Source organism: Canis lupus, chromosome X (assembly GCF_003254725.2).
Source record: "Canis lupus dingo isolate Sandy chromosome X, ASM325472v2, whole genome shotgun sequence".
NCBI classification, from domain to species: domain Eukaryota; kingdom Metazoa; phylum Chordata; class Mammalia; order Carnivora; family Canidae; genus Canis; species Canis lupus.
In genome coordinates, this window is record NC_064281.1 from 53,865,132 (window position 1) to 53,881,384 (window position 16,253).

Here is a 16,253-nt window from a genome sequence, read left to right on the forward strand (position 1 = left end):
AAGAACTAGCTCAAATTTCCACTCTTCAAGAAACCATTCATGCATCTATCCCAGCCCACCCCAGCTAGTGCTAATGATTCCCACCTGTCTCACTTAGCCCTTGGTATCCCCTCCTGTTAATCAGGGGGAAACCAAGTCTCAGAGAAAGGACTCTCTCAAGGACACATGTTATGTTCTGTGGAAGAACTATTGTTTGAACCCTAGTCTCCAGCCCATGAATCCTCCCACTAGCCAACTTACATGATTTCTTTCCTCCTGTATACTATAACTTCCTTTAAGTCAGGACTGTGTGTCCACCCCTTCATCTTTCCAGGGCTTCCCTGGAGTGTGAAGAGAGCTCTAGAGCCATACAGCCTGGGTTTCTGCCTTGGCTTCATCAGTTGCTAGCTTTGTGGCCTTAGGAACTTAACCTCTCTACATCTGGGCTGACTCCTATGTAAATGAAGAAAACAATATAGTGCCAACCTCACAAGATTGTTGTGAAGATTAAATGAAATAATGTAAGCAAGGTACCTAGAGCAGTAACCTAGCACCTAGTATTCTCTCAATAAAGGCAATTTTCTTTATTGCTGTTATTCTTAATATCAACACATTTTTACTGGTGATGGTTGATTAAAAATTTGAATGGAGGAGTTACTTGGAGTGGGAGGGAGTGAGGAAAAGAAGTAGACAACAGGACCAGTCTGAGATTTGGTGGAATCTAAACAAGGTTAGTGGCGCGGCTGGACCTTTGTACGTCTGAGTTCCTAGTGCCATGTGACTCTGTGAGGGCCCCAAGCACATGGTTCCATCCGGGCCGCGCAGCTTCCCTAACTCTCTTAGCTATTCTCAGCAGCCTGTAGGGGGAGCCAGGAAGCTAGGAAAGGGGGAGAGGCTGCTGTAAATCTTACTAAGGGCAGAAACCCTATCTCTACTACCCATCTTAGCCCACCGTCTTGCCCCCTCCAGGGCGCTCTCCGGGCTCTGACCTCTTTGGCAGCAGAGCTAGGAGCTGTCCTTCAGCACCAGGGGCCGTCTGGGCCTCGGGCAGGGCGGTGAGGGCGACTGCTGAGTTAGGGACATGGGACTGGTCCGATCCGCAGCCGGCTCCAGCATCGCCTAGTCACGGGGACGGGGGAGGCGACTCAGGGAGGCAGCAAGACGCTAACGAGAAGCCTCCTGCCTCCTGCCACCAAGAATCACCCTCAGAAGTCCCCTAGCCCTCGGCGGGGAGTGAGCAGCCGCCCTGGGGAGGGAGGCGGGCACCCAGGTGGGCGGGGGAGGGAGAGCGCCGGGGCCTGGGACTCAGCGTGTGGCGTGTGCACGCGGGGAGCCGGCGGATGAACGGAGGCGCTGAAGTGAATGGAGTTGGGGGTGGACTGGAAACATCCCCAAACAGCACAGGCTGGGGCCGGCTGGGGCTGCGGGGGGGGGGGGGGCGCGAGTCCTGAGGCGCAGGCGCAGTTGGGGCCCCAGTCCCGCTCCCTCCTCCTCTCAGTGCCTCTTTCTCCGCCCCGCTCCCCCCCCCCCCAAACACACTCGCACACGGGCTCTCAAGGTGTTCTCCGCACAGCAGAAGATGGCGACAGACTGAGGGGGCATGGCCAGCGGGAGCCACGGGGCCGTGCGGCTCGGCGGCCGCCACAGCGGTGCTAACGGGAGACGGAAGCTAGCGGCGCACTAAGTGAAGCCCGGTGTAGGGTCCGGCGCCTGTGGCGCCGCCGGGAGCCAGGTGGCCCGCCCGAGCCGGAACTCCGGGAGCAGCAGGCGCCGAGCCGGAGCGGAGCCGGCCCGGGACCGGCCCGGGCGAACGGCCAGAGCGCGAGGGAAGCCCGAAGGGCCGGGCGGCGGGCCGGCCGGCGGGCCTAGGAGGGCGCAAGCAAGGCGGGGAGCCGCGCGGAGCAGGCAGCAGGCGGGCTGGCCGACGGGCGGGCGGGAGCGGCGCGGCGCGGCGCGGCGCGGGGCGAGCGAGTGGAGCGTGGTGGCCGGGCCCGCACGGCGGCGCTGAGGGGCGCAGAGCTGCGCCGAGCCGAGACGGCCAGAACAGAGTGCGAGCCGGGCGGCCGCCGGCGCGGACCAGAGTGGCGCGGAGCCCTGGGCAGCTGAGGGGCCCGACACTATGAGGAGTGCGGCGCCGCCGCCGCAGCCGCCACCGCCCCAGTGCCCCGCACCGCCCCCCGCCGGGACGCCGGGCAGTGCCTAGCGGGCCGGGCGGCAGCGCCCGGGCTGCGAGCGAGGGGGCGCGGGAGGAGCGCGGGGACGGCACGAGAGCACCCCGCGACTCTGGCCTGAGCGGGGCCCCGGGCCGGCCGGCCTGCCTCACCATGCGGCCCCCGAGGTAGAGCCTGGACGGCGCGGAGGAACGCGGAGCGGCGTGCAGCCGGCTCGCCCGCGCGTGACGGCTGTCCGGCCTCGCGCCCGCCTGATCCCTCCGGCCCGGACCCCCCCTGAAATATGTTCAGGGGCGCTTGGATGTGGCCCGGGAAAGACGCCGCCGCGCTGACTATCTGCTGCTGCTGCTGCTGCTGGGCTCCCAGGCCGAGCGACAAACCTTGCGCTGACTCTGAGCGGGCGCAGCGATGGCGACTGTCCCTGGCGTCCCTGCTCTTCTTCACCGTGCTGCTCGCTGACCATCTGTGGCTGTGCGCGGGGGCCCGGCCCCGGGCCAGGGAGCTGAGCAGCGCCATGCGGCCGCCCTGGGGGACCGGCCGGGAGCGGCAGCCGATGCCTCCTCGCGCGGTGCTGCCCCTGCCGCCGCCGCCGCCGCCGCCGCCGCCCGGCGAGCCCAGCGCGCCCCCGGGCACCTGCGGCCCCCAGTACAGCAACCTGACCAAAGCCGCCCCCGCTGCCGGTCCCAGGCCGGACTGCGGTGGCGTCCCAGAGCCCACGGGGCTGGATGCAGCTTGCACCAAATTGCAATCTTTGCAGAGACTTTTTGAACCGACAACCCCAGCCCCCCCACTGCGGCCCCCTGACTCCTCTTCCCGTGCCCCGGCCGAGTTCCCCTCCGCCAAAAAAAACTTGCTCAAAGGCCACTTTCGGAACTTCACTCTCTCCTTTTGCGACACCTACACGGTCTGGGACTTGCTGCTGGGCATGGACCGCCCCGACAGCCTGGACTGCAGCCTGGACACCCTGCTGGGGGACCTGCTGGCTGTAGTGGCCAGCCCGGGCTCCGGGGCCTGGGAGGTTTGTAGCAACTGTATCGAGGCATACCAGCGGCTCGACCGACATGCTCAGGAAAAATATGACGAGTTCGACCTCGTGCTGCATAAATACTTACAGGCAGAAGAGTACTCAATCCGGTCCTGCACGAAAGGCTGTAAGGTAGGGACTGGCGTCCGCGGGCACAACACCTCCCTCTCGGCAGCGGTAGCGGTGGCCGTGAGACTCAGAGAGAAAAGGAAGTCTCCCCCTCCACCCCCCTCACCTCCTCCAACATCCCCACCGTTCACAGCAGGGCACCATGAGTACTACCTTGGGACCCTCCCCAGAGAAGGGGGCCTCAGGGATTCAGGTCAGTTTAACCACCCGGCCAACTTCTATTAATTCCGGGTTTGGGCACCTTCTGACTCGGGCTTCCAGGTGTCCCGCCCCCACATGAGGTGGGAGGGGTCACAGACAAAGGGATGGAAAGACGGATCTGGCTACCCCTCAACATCCATCCCCCACCAGCGGTGCCCCCTTCCTTTCCTGAGTCGGAATTGAAAGTCCTGTTGGAGGCGGAAGGCCAAAGGTGGAAGGAAAAATATTTGGCAACCTAACCTGTCCACCCTCTGGCCCCTGCCAGTGGTTGAGAGAAGAAGCATTCCAGCTGGTGGGGTGCGGGGCTCTAGTGACCTTAGATGACCCGAGGTATAGTCCACCAGGGGTGCCTGTCTTCTCTCAAGTAGGGAACCTGCCAGCTCCTCTTCCCTGATAACAAGAGTTGGGGAACAGGGCACAGCGGTTTGTGGGAGGGCCACTGGAGGTTGGTGCATTACAAAACTCCCAATGCCTTCCCAACACACTGGGGTAGCAGTGGAGGGAAAGCTGGTTATCTGGCTGCTGGGGACAGGCGTCCAGAGGAGAGGGGAGGCCACTGCAGAACGGGCCTTCCTAGGGAAGAGCTGGGTATGGAGAAACTTCTTGACCCTCGGTAGGGTCATTCTGGACAATAGGTGCATGGAGGCTATCAACATTTGGGATGTGGTGCTACTGCTCTGTTTGCTCTGCTTGGCCAGGTGACCTGCCTCTGGGAGAAAAGAGAATAGCAAGGTCAAAGGGTCAAGTGAAGAAGAGACCAGGTGGGGTGGTGGCCTCACTCATCCTGGAGCTGGGGGCTGAGAGCTGGAGAGAGAGACAGTGACTCCTATCCTAGTTTGTCTCCCTCAGAGGCCTCAGGGAGGGGCAGAAAGTGCTCCTTTCCATCTAATGCGACCCCTGTGGACTTCTTCAGGGTTCCATGTTCTCGGTGGGCTCCTTAAGGATTTAGGCAGGGGTCGGGGAGGAAAGGGCTAGCTCCTTGCTCCTGACTTCACTTTCTCATTCTCCTTTTTCCCCATTCTCGTAACCTAGCAGTCTCCCTCCCGCCTCCCTCAGCCTCAGCTGACTCACTGCCTCACTCACACTACCAAATGAGATATTCCACTTCTTAAAGGTGTACAGACAGACAAACACACACTGCCATACACCACCACCACCACCCCAGGCAAAGTCATGCAGAGATACAGAGAGGTCATCACATCCTCAAACGGTGCCATCGAAGCAGACACCCTGTCTCACACACACACACACACACACACACACAGCTCCCTACGGTGTCAGGCGGCAGAAGAAGTGTCACATGAAGGAGGACACATTTTGTCATCTAGAGAGACACACACCCTCCATGTCAATCACAGATACACACTCAGCCAAAGTGGAGGGGCATGGTCCACAGCAGACAGAATAAAGGATGTCTATTTTTGTGGTCCTCCCTCCGGTCCTGTGGCCCCAGTCATTCTTCTTCTCTTCAGTTACCAGGCTGACTGAGAGACCACACTACAAGTTTCCCTCAGGTATTTCCCCCCTGTGGCAGTTGGCTCCAAGCTCTGTCCGATCCCACACTAAATAATAATCCCCCGTATTAATTATGTTTTACCAAGCAGTTTGATAGAGAAGAAAGCCAACCAGTGCCTTGGATTTAGGAGGCCTTATCACCTCTACCACTTGTTAGCAGTGTGACCTTGGGCATGTCACTTCACTTTCCTAAGCTTCCATTTCGTCATTTGTAACACAGGATCCATAATCCTTGCTCTGCCCCCATCCTGAGTCCTTCATGAGATTTAAGTGGGAAGAGATAGCTATTAGCATTTTGTAATGATAATATAACACCTGACATTGGTGTTTCACTTAGCGTTTTAACCTCTCTCACAAATATTACAAGATCACAACTGCCCAGGGAGGATGGCGATACCAGCACCATCATCCCCATTTTACAGACGAAGAAACTGAGGTGCAGGGGGATCGAGCCCTTTGTCCTGAGGTCACTTAGCTGATGAGCAGGAGTGCCGGGCCTGCAACCTTCGTGTTCTGCAGAAGAGCAGAGGCATGCTTTTGCCATAGCCTCGCATCAAGCTCCCCATGGCCAGGGCCCTCCCTGCTCTCCTTTGTCTCCTTGTCGCTGTTGCTGTCGCTGTCACTCTCTTGTTCTCCCTCTCAAATGAACTCCGCCTGCTCTCTTGCTGCCAGCTGTGCTGGGAGAAGGGCAGTGCCAGCTTTCTCCTGGCGTCTCCCACTCTTCTCCAGCTGAGGCCTACACCCACAGGACTCTGGATTCCACTGTTTTATGGGCACTGAGGGAAAAGGCAGCCCTGCTCATGCTTCTACCTGCAGCCCCTCTCCCTTCACTCCACCACTCCACCTCTATCCCAGTCCTTCTTGCCCATTCCCAAGCTTGCCCCCAGGCTCCAAGCCCTCCTGTCCAGCCCCTACCCCAAAGGGGATGGATCCCTTGGGATGATGCCTCATCCTCAAAGCTTCTCCTGGGTGGAGAGCCCATAGCCCAGGCCAGGAAACCAAGCTTTTGGAGCCTCTGCTCCAGGGTCAGGGCACACCCTGCCCTGGGGCCTGTCCTGAGCATCTCAGTCAGATCTTTCCTGGGGAGTTCCAGAAACCCTGTTCTCCCTCATCCCTCAGCGATGCCTGCCCCTGTTTCAGGCCATGTGGGGCCCCACGAATCATACCTGTCCTCACTGCTGCCTGTGACACCTCCCAATTTAGTACCAGCTGCAACATTTCCTTAATGTGCGACTGACTTCCTCTTGCACAGCAGGGATGTTAACTTAGGCAGACCGATGCCCATCCCCACCCTGGCCTCTTCCAAACTCAGGCTGCTGTTCTACCCCACCCTTATCTTCTTGTGCATACAGCCCCTGAGCCCTCACCTCCCTTTACCCTTGGCCCTTCCTCCCAGCCCTGCTGGACAGCTGCCTCACTCCTCAACAGCTCTCCATCCTCCCAGCCCTGCCGCACCCCTGCTGGTTCTGATGGCCTCTGTTCCCACCTTTGTCCCTCTCTGACCTAAAATTTAGAACAGCGCAACTAGGGGGAGTGGTGGAAATGCAAACAAAACCCTGGCTCCTTCTCTCATAGTTCTGATTCAAGAAGAGATAGAAGCCCAAGAGAAGGACAATTAACTCTCTTACCTGCCACAGGGCCACAGAAGTAAAGGTTGGTGCCAAGGAAGGATGTGATAGTTATATTCTGTTCCGAACAGGCCCAAACCCACCTGGGCAGACTGGGTGTTTCATTCTGGATCTCACACTGAGCAGATGGGGAGGAGGCTGGAACCCAGGTTCTCCTGGACAGAGTCAAAGGAGCTGTTTCACCTGGAGAAGAGGAGAGTCAGGAGGATGTGGTCTCTGACTTTAAATCTCAAGAAGAGTTATCATGGTACAAAAGAGGCATGTCTTGCTTACCCCCAAAGTGACTTTGTAGTTAGAATGTCCTGGGTTCAAACCCAGCTCTTTTATCTATTCCCTGTGTGACCCTTGAGCTAGGGGCTTTCAACTCTCTGAGCCTTACTTTTCTCATCTATAAACCGGAGCTAATTCATCATAACAGCTCTGTGAGGTCATTATTAATGACAAGCCTGCACAGTACCTAGGCCTGGCACATTGGAGTGGCTCACTTAACAGCTTCTTTCCTTCCAAAGAGGGAACAGACTGCCCTAGGAGGAAGTGAGCTCCTGTTCCCAGGAAACATCTGGCCTGACACAGGTAGACTCTTGAAGGAAATGCTGTGGAGATGACTCTAACTCCAGGTTATGGGGGGAGTTGGCCAAGTGACCTCTAAGTCTGTTCTAATGCAAGGTTGAAGCCCCATGAGCAGAGCCTGCTCCCTGAACAGTGGCATTGAATGGGAAGAGCTGGAGAGGGGCATGACACCTCCACACAGAGGAAGGGGGACTGCCAGAGCCGGCTCCTCGCCTTCTGTCCATACCCATTGGGACCTTGTTCTTCCTCCACTCTGGCTGGCAGCTGTTTCTGCCCCACTGCCTTCCTTTCTCCTCCCACCTGTCACAGCTTTCCTGCCAAGCAAGACTCCTGGGCTAACACTGATACTAAAAGCAAGGACTTCAGGTCACTGGGCAAAGGGCAGATGCTCTAAGGTGGCCAGCAGTCCCTATTGTCACCCAAGCTTGCAGGCTGGGAGTGGAGCCTCTCAGTCAGCCTCCCTGATCGATGATTCTCCCAGGCGAAGAGGGCTCTGGTTTGTGCTGGGGGAGGGGGCGGGGGAGGAAGGGGGAAGTACTCAAGACATGGCCTTCTGGGAAGCATGACAAAGCCTCCATTGGAGAAAAGCCTCAAAATCCACAAAAGCTCGTTGCTCAAGAATGTGAGCACTGGGCTTCTGGGACAGAGCAGAGGCAATGTGTAATAGCTCAGACAAGGATATAGTGGATTAAATGTAGGAGTGTAAAAGTGACCTCGTGCTGCCCACACCTCTCCAGACTACCTCACCCCCATCCTGACCCACCCCAGCTCCATATTCTTCCCAAATTTTAGCCCATACCCAACCCCCCCATCCACATACCAGTGGCCCCATAACCTTTCCCATCTCTTCTGAGAAGATCTCCCCAGACCCTTCCTAAGACCACACCCCATGCCTCACTTGCTAATACTCACACCTACACACTCCCAACCCCCACTTCTCCCAACAGTTATCTCCAGCCCCTTGCCCCATCACTCATCCCACCTTATCCCCTTATCACCCATCTGTACCACATACCCTTCCTAACTCTTAACCCATGTCCTTCCCCTCTTCTGGCCTTCCCCCCAGCTCCCCCGCCTGCCCTGTGCCTCTTGTCCTGAATAATGTCCATGCCCCCTTACCCGTGCATCTCTCACACTCCATTCACACCTCACCTCCCTCATCCTTGTGCCTTCTCCTGCCTCCCCTTCCATCTTCTAGTCCCCTCTTCTGTACCCTCCCTTCCTCCCCCCTCCCTTTCTGCTTCTGTGTCCTCCCTGCCTTCTCCCCTAACTGCTCAAGGCAGAACAGTGTATGTGTGCAAGCACACACACTTAGACACAGACAGACAGACACACAAACACACAGTCTTCTTCATGGCTACTTTCCATCCTTTCCACAGGCTGGTGCCTGACTACTATAGTCACCATAGCAACGGGAACCTCCAGGAAGGATACACTGGTATCTCCTGAAGGTGGGGGGGGGGGAGCTAGGTGGAGAAAGGTGAGCCCAGCAGCCTCCCACTTAGTTTCATGGTTTGGCTGGAAGAGTCTACTGAACAGGGCGGAGGCAGTGGAGGTAGGGGTGAGGAAAGGGAAAACGGTGGGCGGGGCTGACAATAAAAAGAGGATCAAGGATCTCTGAAGACCTCACAAGCCTGAGAGGGTGCCTCTAAGTCCTGTGGGTCATCTCCCCCCTCCCCGCCAGGCATTGGTGCCTCATGGAAAGGGCACAGTCACCCCTTGGTGTGTGGGTGGGTATGTAGGAGAACATCTCAGGCTCAAGGGTGGAAGTTTGCCCTAGAAAATCTTGTCCCTGAGGGCAGTTATTTAGTGTTTCCACCCTCTGAGGCTGTTTACCTGCTCTGTGCCCATGTAAACTGGGCATCAAACCTGCTCCCCACCCCTGCCTTAGCTCCTGTCTCGGCCACACGCAGATTCCAGCTGCAGCTGTTCACTGGAAGGCCAGGGGCAGCTTCTAAGGGGTCTAGACCAAGACAGGCTTCCAGAAGCACCATTCTCCAATGCTGACCTGGGAGGTCTCAGGGGACTGCGTGTGTCGTGCTCTCTGTGGTTACAGGCACACAGACTAGAGTGTATGCAGGTGGCCAGGGATGCTGGATCAAACTTTCCTCCCTAGGCATAAGAGGAGGTTCAGCAAAGCCTGGATTTTTGACACCTTGAGCCAGGTAGCTACTTAGAGGGGAGAGCAAGGGTACAAGCAAGCTGCAGCTGGCCCTGGGGAGGAAAGGCGTTACTACAGAGTGACAGGGGCTGCCAGGACCAAAGCTCCTGCTCAGATGGATCCTGGAGAAGGAAGATGGAACCTGAGCCACAAGCTTCTGGGCTAGGCAGACTGGTGACCAAGAAGGGGGAAAGAAAACTGCAAGCTTTTGAGTGCCTGGGAGATGAGAGGGGCTTTATATGTGTCCATAAACTCATTTAAATGCAATCATGCCAGCAGGCAGTTACTGCGTTATCTTCACTTTGCAAATGACTATAACTGAGGCTCAGTGAGGGGAAGTGACCCACCCATTCCACAGAGCCAAAAGGTAGAGAGACTGGGATACAAAATCAGGTCTGTCTGTTCTTTCCCCAGAGCATACATGTATAAAGAATATATTAATGATCTCCTCCAGCTCTCAGAAGCAATGCCCAGCTGGCTATTGAGAGACTGGGCTGCAAAGCCACGCTGACCTCAGAGGGGGTCAAGCAAGGCCTCCTGGCAGCTTAGGGCCTCCTGGGGTAGTTCAGGTGCAAAGTAGGGACCCACCAGCATCCTCTTTGTTCAGCACTCCCAATCTCTTATCCTTGAAACTCAGTAACAATTCCAGTATCCTTTTGGGAGAGTGACAGGGGATGGCTACCAGGAAGGGAAGTGTTTGCTGCCTCCTTTTTCTGCAGGCTCTGCACAGGAGGTGGGAGGAGCCAGGCGCCCCTTGCCTGGAAGGAAGGTAACTATTCTTATTCTTGAAGGACCAACTGGTGCAGGAGGGGAGGAGGTCCTTCCTAGGCAGGCCTCGTGCAGTGGAGCTGGTAGTGGAAACAGTGAGACCTTGTTAGCCCAGAGCCTGCTGACCCCTGCCCTGAGCTTTGGACACCCACTTCCCATGCCACTCTTTTGTTGAGCCCTGGCCTGCGATGGCTAGGCTTTTCTTGGGGGGTAGAAGGAAGTGCCAGCTCACCAAGTTCCACCTGCCTACCAAGGGACATGGCGTGGTGATGGGCATTACCATTGTTTCCTATCATTTTATTTGGCTTCCAGCAGATAGCCTGGTTACCTGACACATCTGGGAAAGGTGAACATATCTGCTTTAGTGTTCAACTCAATGAGAACTTCCAGCCCAGTCAGTCCTCCAGAACTGTAGACTCAAAATCTTTTGAAAATACCTTTTTTTTCCAATTACCTAAAAAAAGGTCTTTGAGAAATTATGGAAAACAGAAGCATAACAGGTAAAAGGTCCCAGAGACCCTCTTAATGTATAGTGTATTTCCTCATAATATGTCTTTTTGTGGAATATATATTTTTTTAAGATTTTATTTTTTTAAAGATTTTACTTATTTATTTATTCATGAGAGACACAGAGAAAGATTGAGAGGCACAGACACAGGCAGAGGGAGAAGCAGGCTCCATACAGGGAGCCCGCGGTGGGACTCGATCCCGGGTCTCCAAGATCACACCCTGGGGCTGAAGGCGGCGCTAAACCGCTGAGCCACCAGAGCTGCCTAAGATTTTATTTTTTAAAAGATTTTGTTTATTTCTGAGAGAGAGTGAGAGGGAATGGGGGGAAGGGGCAGAGGGAGAGAGAATCCCCAAGCAGACACCCCACTGAGAGAGGAGCCCGACTCTGACTCAGAGCTCCATCCCAGGACCCCTGAGACCACGACCTGAGCCGAAATCAAGAGTCGGCTCACTTAACTGACTGAGCCACCCTGGTGCCCCTACATAGATCTTTTGGGCTTTTTCATTATAGTAAAATCTGCGTAACATAAAATTTACCATTTTAACCACTTTTCAGTGTATAGTTCAGTGGAATGAAGTACCCTTGCAATGTTGTATAGTCATCAACACCATCCATTTCTAGAACTATTTTATTCTCCCAAGCAGAAACTCTGTACTGATTAAACAATAACACTGCATTCCTCCCTCCCCCAGCCCCTGGTAACCTTTATCCTACATTCTCTCTCTATGAATTTGTCTAGTCTAGGAACCTCATATATGTGGAATCATACACTACTTATCCTTTTGTGTCATTACATTTTGTTGTGTTAAAAACATTTAACATGTTTTCAAGGTCCATCCATGTTGTAGCCTATATCAGTACTTCATTCCTTTTTATGGTCGAGTAATATTTTATTGTCTGGATATGCCATATTTTGTTTATCCATTCATCTCTATGGACACTTAGGTAATTCCCACCTTTTAGCAATTATGAATAACGCTGCTGTGGACAAGCTTTTATGTGCACATATGATTTCATTTCCTTTCACCTTTCGTCTATTGTGAATAATGTCATTACGGACATCAGTATCCAAGTATCAGCTCAAATCCTTGCTTTCAGTCATTTGAGGTACATACCTAGATGTGAACTTGCTGAATCACATGGTATTTCTACGTTTAACTTTTTGAGGAAAAAAAAAACTTTTTGAGGAACCCCCACCCTATTTTCCACAGTGGCTGTACCATTCTGCATTCTTATCAGCCATGCACAAGGATTCTTAATTTCTCCACATCCTTCCCCACACTTATTATTTTCCATGTTTCGATAATAGCCATCCTAATAGATAGAACTATTTTTACATAGTTGAAATCATACAGTTCTTTTTACCCTGCTCTTTTTCGATTATTGTTAAAGTTATACTGAGTATCTTTCTATGTAATTAAATATTCAAAAACATCAGTCTTGATGAGTGTACAATATTCTAGCGCATGAATATAGTGTGATTTAAGTAGTCCCTTTTGTGAGATATTTACTTTACTTCCAATTTCTATTATAATTAATGCTGTTATGAACCTTTGTCCATAAAGCTTTGTCAGATCTCTGACTCCTTTTTTTAATAAATGCTATCTCAATCATTTTTTTCTTATTTCTCTACTTTGCTGAGTTTCTTAAATCACAAAATAAAGCATGCTCATTGTACCAAATCTAACAATATAGGGGTGTACAAAGAAAACATTAATAATCCTTCCAGTGCCAGTGCCACTGCCCTGAGGTCACTGATGGTAACAATTTGGTGCGTATCCTTCCTGCCCCTCTCTCTGAGCTTACATAAACATTTACACACACAATGACTTTTTCTTTCCTTTGTTTTGCATACAAATGGGAACATAAACATTAATTCTGCAGAATGAACATTTGGGACTCCTCTCACAGAGTCAAAGAGTATTAACCTTTTCAAGGCTCTCGACATACAAATTTCTTTCTTGCCACATTTCTTTCCAGAAGGATTATTCTAGTGTATACCTTCACCAAAAGCGTGGGACTAATTTACCACCCTTTTCCAGTACTGAGTATCATATTTTTAGTGCTTTACTAATTTGGGGTTGAAGAATGTTATAGCATTGGCTTTTACTTGGCATTCCTTAGGTCAAAAATTTGTTTTACTTGTTTATAAGGCCATTTCTATTGCCCGTTTTGTGAATTGTCCATTTGTGTCTTGTGGTTTTTTATTGATTTTTATGTACTTTTTATGTATTATTAATGATTTTAACCTTTTTATGATCACATTTGTGGCAGCTATTTTTCTCATTTGTTATTTCCATCTTAGAGCTGAAAGGAAGGAATGGAAAAGCAAAGAACTGTCTCAGACCTTCATTCTTACATGTGCCTTGTAAAGTGCAAAAATATTTATCCCCATTTTTCATAGGAGAAGACAGGTTCAGAGAGGTTAAGTAGCTCAAGGTCATTCAGCTAGTAAGAGTTGGAGCTGGGATTTGAATCCAGGTCAAATCCAGGAGGCAGTGGTACTGCCTCATCTGTGCCAGTGCAATTAAACCACTGGTAAAACTTTGTGCTAGTTGCTTTACAGACATAATTTATAGAAAGGTAGGGATAGGTGCCTTTATTGTCTCCATTGTGCAGGTGAGAAAAATGTAGATCAGGAAATTTAAGTCACTTGCTTGAGGTCTCATAACTGCTAAGAGCAGACCTGGGACTTGACCACAGGACTAAGTTTAAAGATGTTTGACCCTGTCTTCTCCGCACACCGGCTGCGTCCCTCCGGACCATCTTCTTGGCTCCATATTGACGCCTAGAGAGGGAAAGTACTTTGCTCATAGTCACCTCGCAAATTAGTGGCCGAGTCCCCTGCCTCCTTACTGATGACTTGTCCACATTCACAAAGCTAGCCACTGGCACGGCCAGAATCGGAACCCTGCTTTAGCTAACTCTCCATCTGCCTCAAGCGAAGGCTTTGCAATGCAAAACATTTCTGGGGCATGCTGGGTAGGAGCCATTAGGCAGAGTGCCCTGAGACCTTTCTGAAGGAATGGATTCATGCACTGGAGTCTTCCTGGGCAAGGCATTTCCAGAAGCCCCTAAATGATAGGACCTGGATCAGGAGAGCTAGTGTCCAAAGGCAAGAAAACCTTTCTACAAGGAGACAGCTGCACTCCCTTTACCAGCTGCTGAAGATTAAAGCATAAATAGTGGACCTTCGTCTCTGGGTAGGAAGCTGGTGGTGAAACAAAGCAGTAGTTGTCTCTTTCCAACATCTCCATCTCCCAGGGTGTGTGTTTGTATGTGTTTCGAGAAAAGTGAGAAGGGAGTACTTTGACGGGAGAATGGAAATGCTCACGTGTAACCCCTACCTAGCCCCAAAATGTTCTTCCCTTCACATTCCCTTACAAAGAAAACCTTACTCCGATAAAAGATGGGCTGAATACACTGATTGTAGAAAATCACTCTCCCATCCAGTCCTAGAAATCTCTCCCCAACTTGACCTGAAATTCCATCAAAAAGATTTGTTTGAGTAATGAGCTAATTCCTTCAGTGGTAATAGTGAAACAGAGATACGGCATCAAAGAGCTAGGGCACTGAAGTCCAGGTGAATTTGGCTTTGAAATCTGTCTCCTCTGTAAAATAGTTGTTGAGATCTTGAGCATATTCTTTCACTCCCTTGGAACCTCACTTTTTTCACATTTGAAATTAAGAAATAGGGCCATTGTGGGACACCTGGGTGGCTCAGCGGTTGAGCTCCTACCCTCGGTTCAGGATGTGATCCTAGAGTCCTGGGATCGAGTCCCACATCAGGCTCCCTACATGGAGTCTACCTCTCTCTCTCTGTGTGTCTCTCATGAATAAATAAGTAAAATCTTAAGAAAAAAAGAAAAAGAAAGAAATAGGGCCATTGTGATGCTTAAATGACATACAGCCTGCTAACCTCTTAAAACTGCAGTACCCGTGAGATGGAAAATGTTCAGGAAATGGTAGCCGCCATTATTATTACTGGCTGTGTGGCCTTGGGCAAGTTATTTAAACTCTCTGATCCTTCCTGTCTTCACCCACAAATATGTCTCCACCTTGGGGGGCTAGTTGTGAGGATTCAATGAGTTAATAAATGTCAGTTGCTTAGAACAGAGCCTGGCCTATAGCAAGCACTTAATAAATGGCAGCTAGTATTATTCTCACCTTAATTAGATGTGTTTAATCCAAATGACTGTTTAATACCCAATCGAGATTGACAACACTGGGATGGACTGCTTAGGAGAAGGAAAAGGTAGTTTGGGAGCAGGAGGTGAAGTGTCTGGTGTGGGAGTGGGAGATTGGAAGCCAGAAGGCAACTGGAGAGATTCTAGTAAGGGAGGGCACAAAGACATAGCTTAGGTGGGGGAAGAAAGAAGCAGAGATGGAAGGACTCCAAACCCTTGATTCACCTCATCCCTAGAGACCAAGCACAGCTGACAGATCCTTTTATCAGGTCTCTCTTCTCCCCGGTCTCTCATCTGTCTATCAAGGTACTACATTTGGGGAAGGAGGTGAGGTAGGGTCAGGGAGCTGGTTTCACAATAATCCCTGAGGAAGGCTAGAGACTGCTTTCTGGGCCTTGGCCCAGGGCTAGCAATGTGTGGCAGACAGCTGTGTCTGGGAGAGGGCACTGGGATTTTATGGTGCACATATCTGTGTGCAGCTCAAAGGAAGCTATGCTGTCACTATTGGCGCTGGCAACATTCCTGTGGTGGCCTGCACAACCATTGGACACAGAAGCCCCCACAGCTCCTGTCCTCACATATTAGTTCCTCTCTTTGGCTACAGAACCACTCTTTCAGGGCAGCCCCGGTGGCACAGCGGTTTGGCGCCGCCTGCAGCCTGGGGTGTGATCCTGGAGACCCGGGATCGAGTCCCACATCGGGCTCCCTGCATGGAGCCTGCTTCTCCCTCTGTCTGTGTCTCTGCCCCTCTCTCTCTGTGTCTATGAATAAAAAAATAAAATCTTAAAAAAAAAAAGAACCACTCTTTCATTCTGTTGGCCTGTTAAACAGACCTGGCCCAATCCCATGGCCTAGGCAGTGGTGGTGGAGTAGATGATCCAGAACTGCACAGTGCAGGGCCTGGAGTTTTGGGGCTGAGTCTGGGTGAGGTTGGTCAGATTAAATCTTAAACATTTTGTTTTGTTTTTTGAGGTTCATGGATGCAGGTAAGTTTATCTTTTTGTTTCATTTTCATTTTATCAAAGTATTATATGTCCGTAATTTTAAGAATCCTGTATAAGCTACATATGTATACTCACTCTTCAGAGTTAAACACTTGAAATTCTCTTACCTTTTTCTTCTGATATTTATCTCCACATTTCTAATGGTATGCCAATACTGCTATTTCTTGACTTTTCTGTTTTAAATATCAGTGTGTGTGTATACATGTGTGAATTATATATATGTAATTTAATGTCTTTTAAATGATATAGATCTCAAAGCTTATAATTAAAACAGAAGCTTTTTGTTCAACCCCTGAGCCTCACTTTTCAGAATTAAATATTGTTTCTTCTGATATTTACCCCCACATTTCAAACTGGCATGCCAATACTACTGTTTCTTGATTTTTTTTTGTTTTAAATATCTAT

At 51.4% G+C, this 16,253-nt stretch overlaps 1 protein-coding gene across 1 annotated transcript in view; it reads left to right on the forward strand.

The window, feature by feature from the left end:
• The first annotated feature begins 1,507 nt into the window (after positions 1-1,507).
• The window catches only part of NALF2 (NALCN channel auxiliary factor 2), a 29,288-nt gene continuing 14,542 nt past the window's right edge, over positions 1,508-16,253 (forward strand). The window contains exon 1 of the mRNA XM_025466085.3: positions 1,508-3,306. Within this exon, the coding sequence (XP_025321870.1) occupies positions 2,434-3,306 (873 nt within the window). The 5' untranslated portion in view covers positions 1,508-2,433. The remainder of the gene's footprint in view (positions 3,307-16,253) is intronic.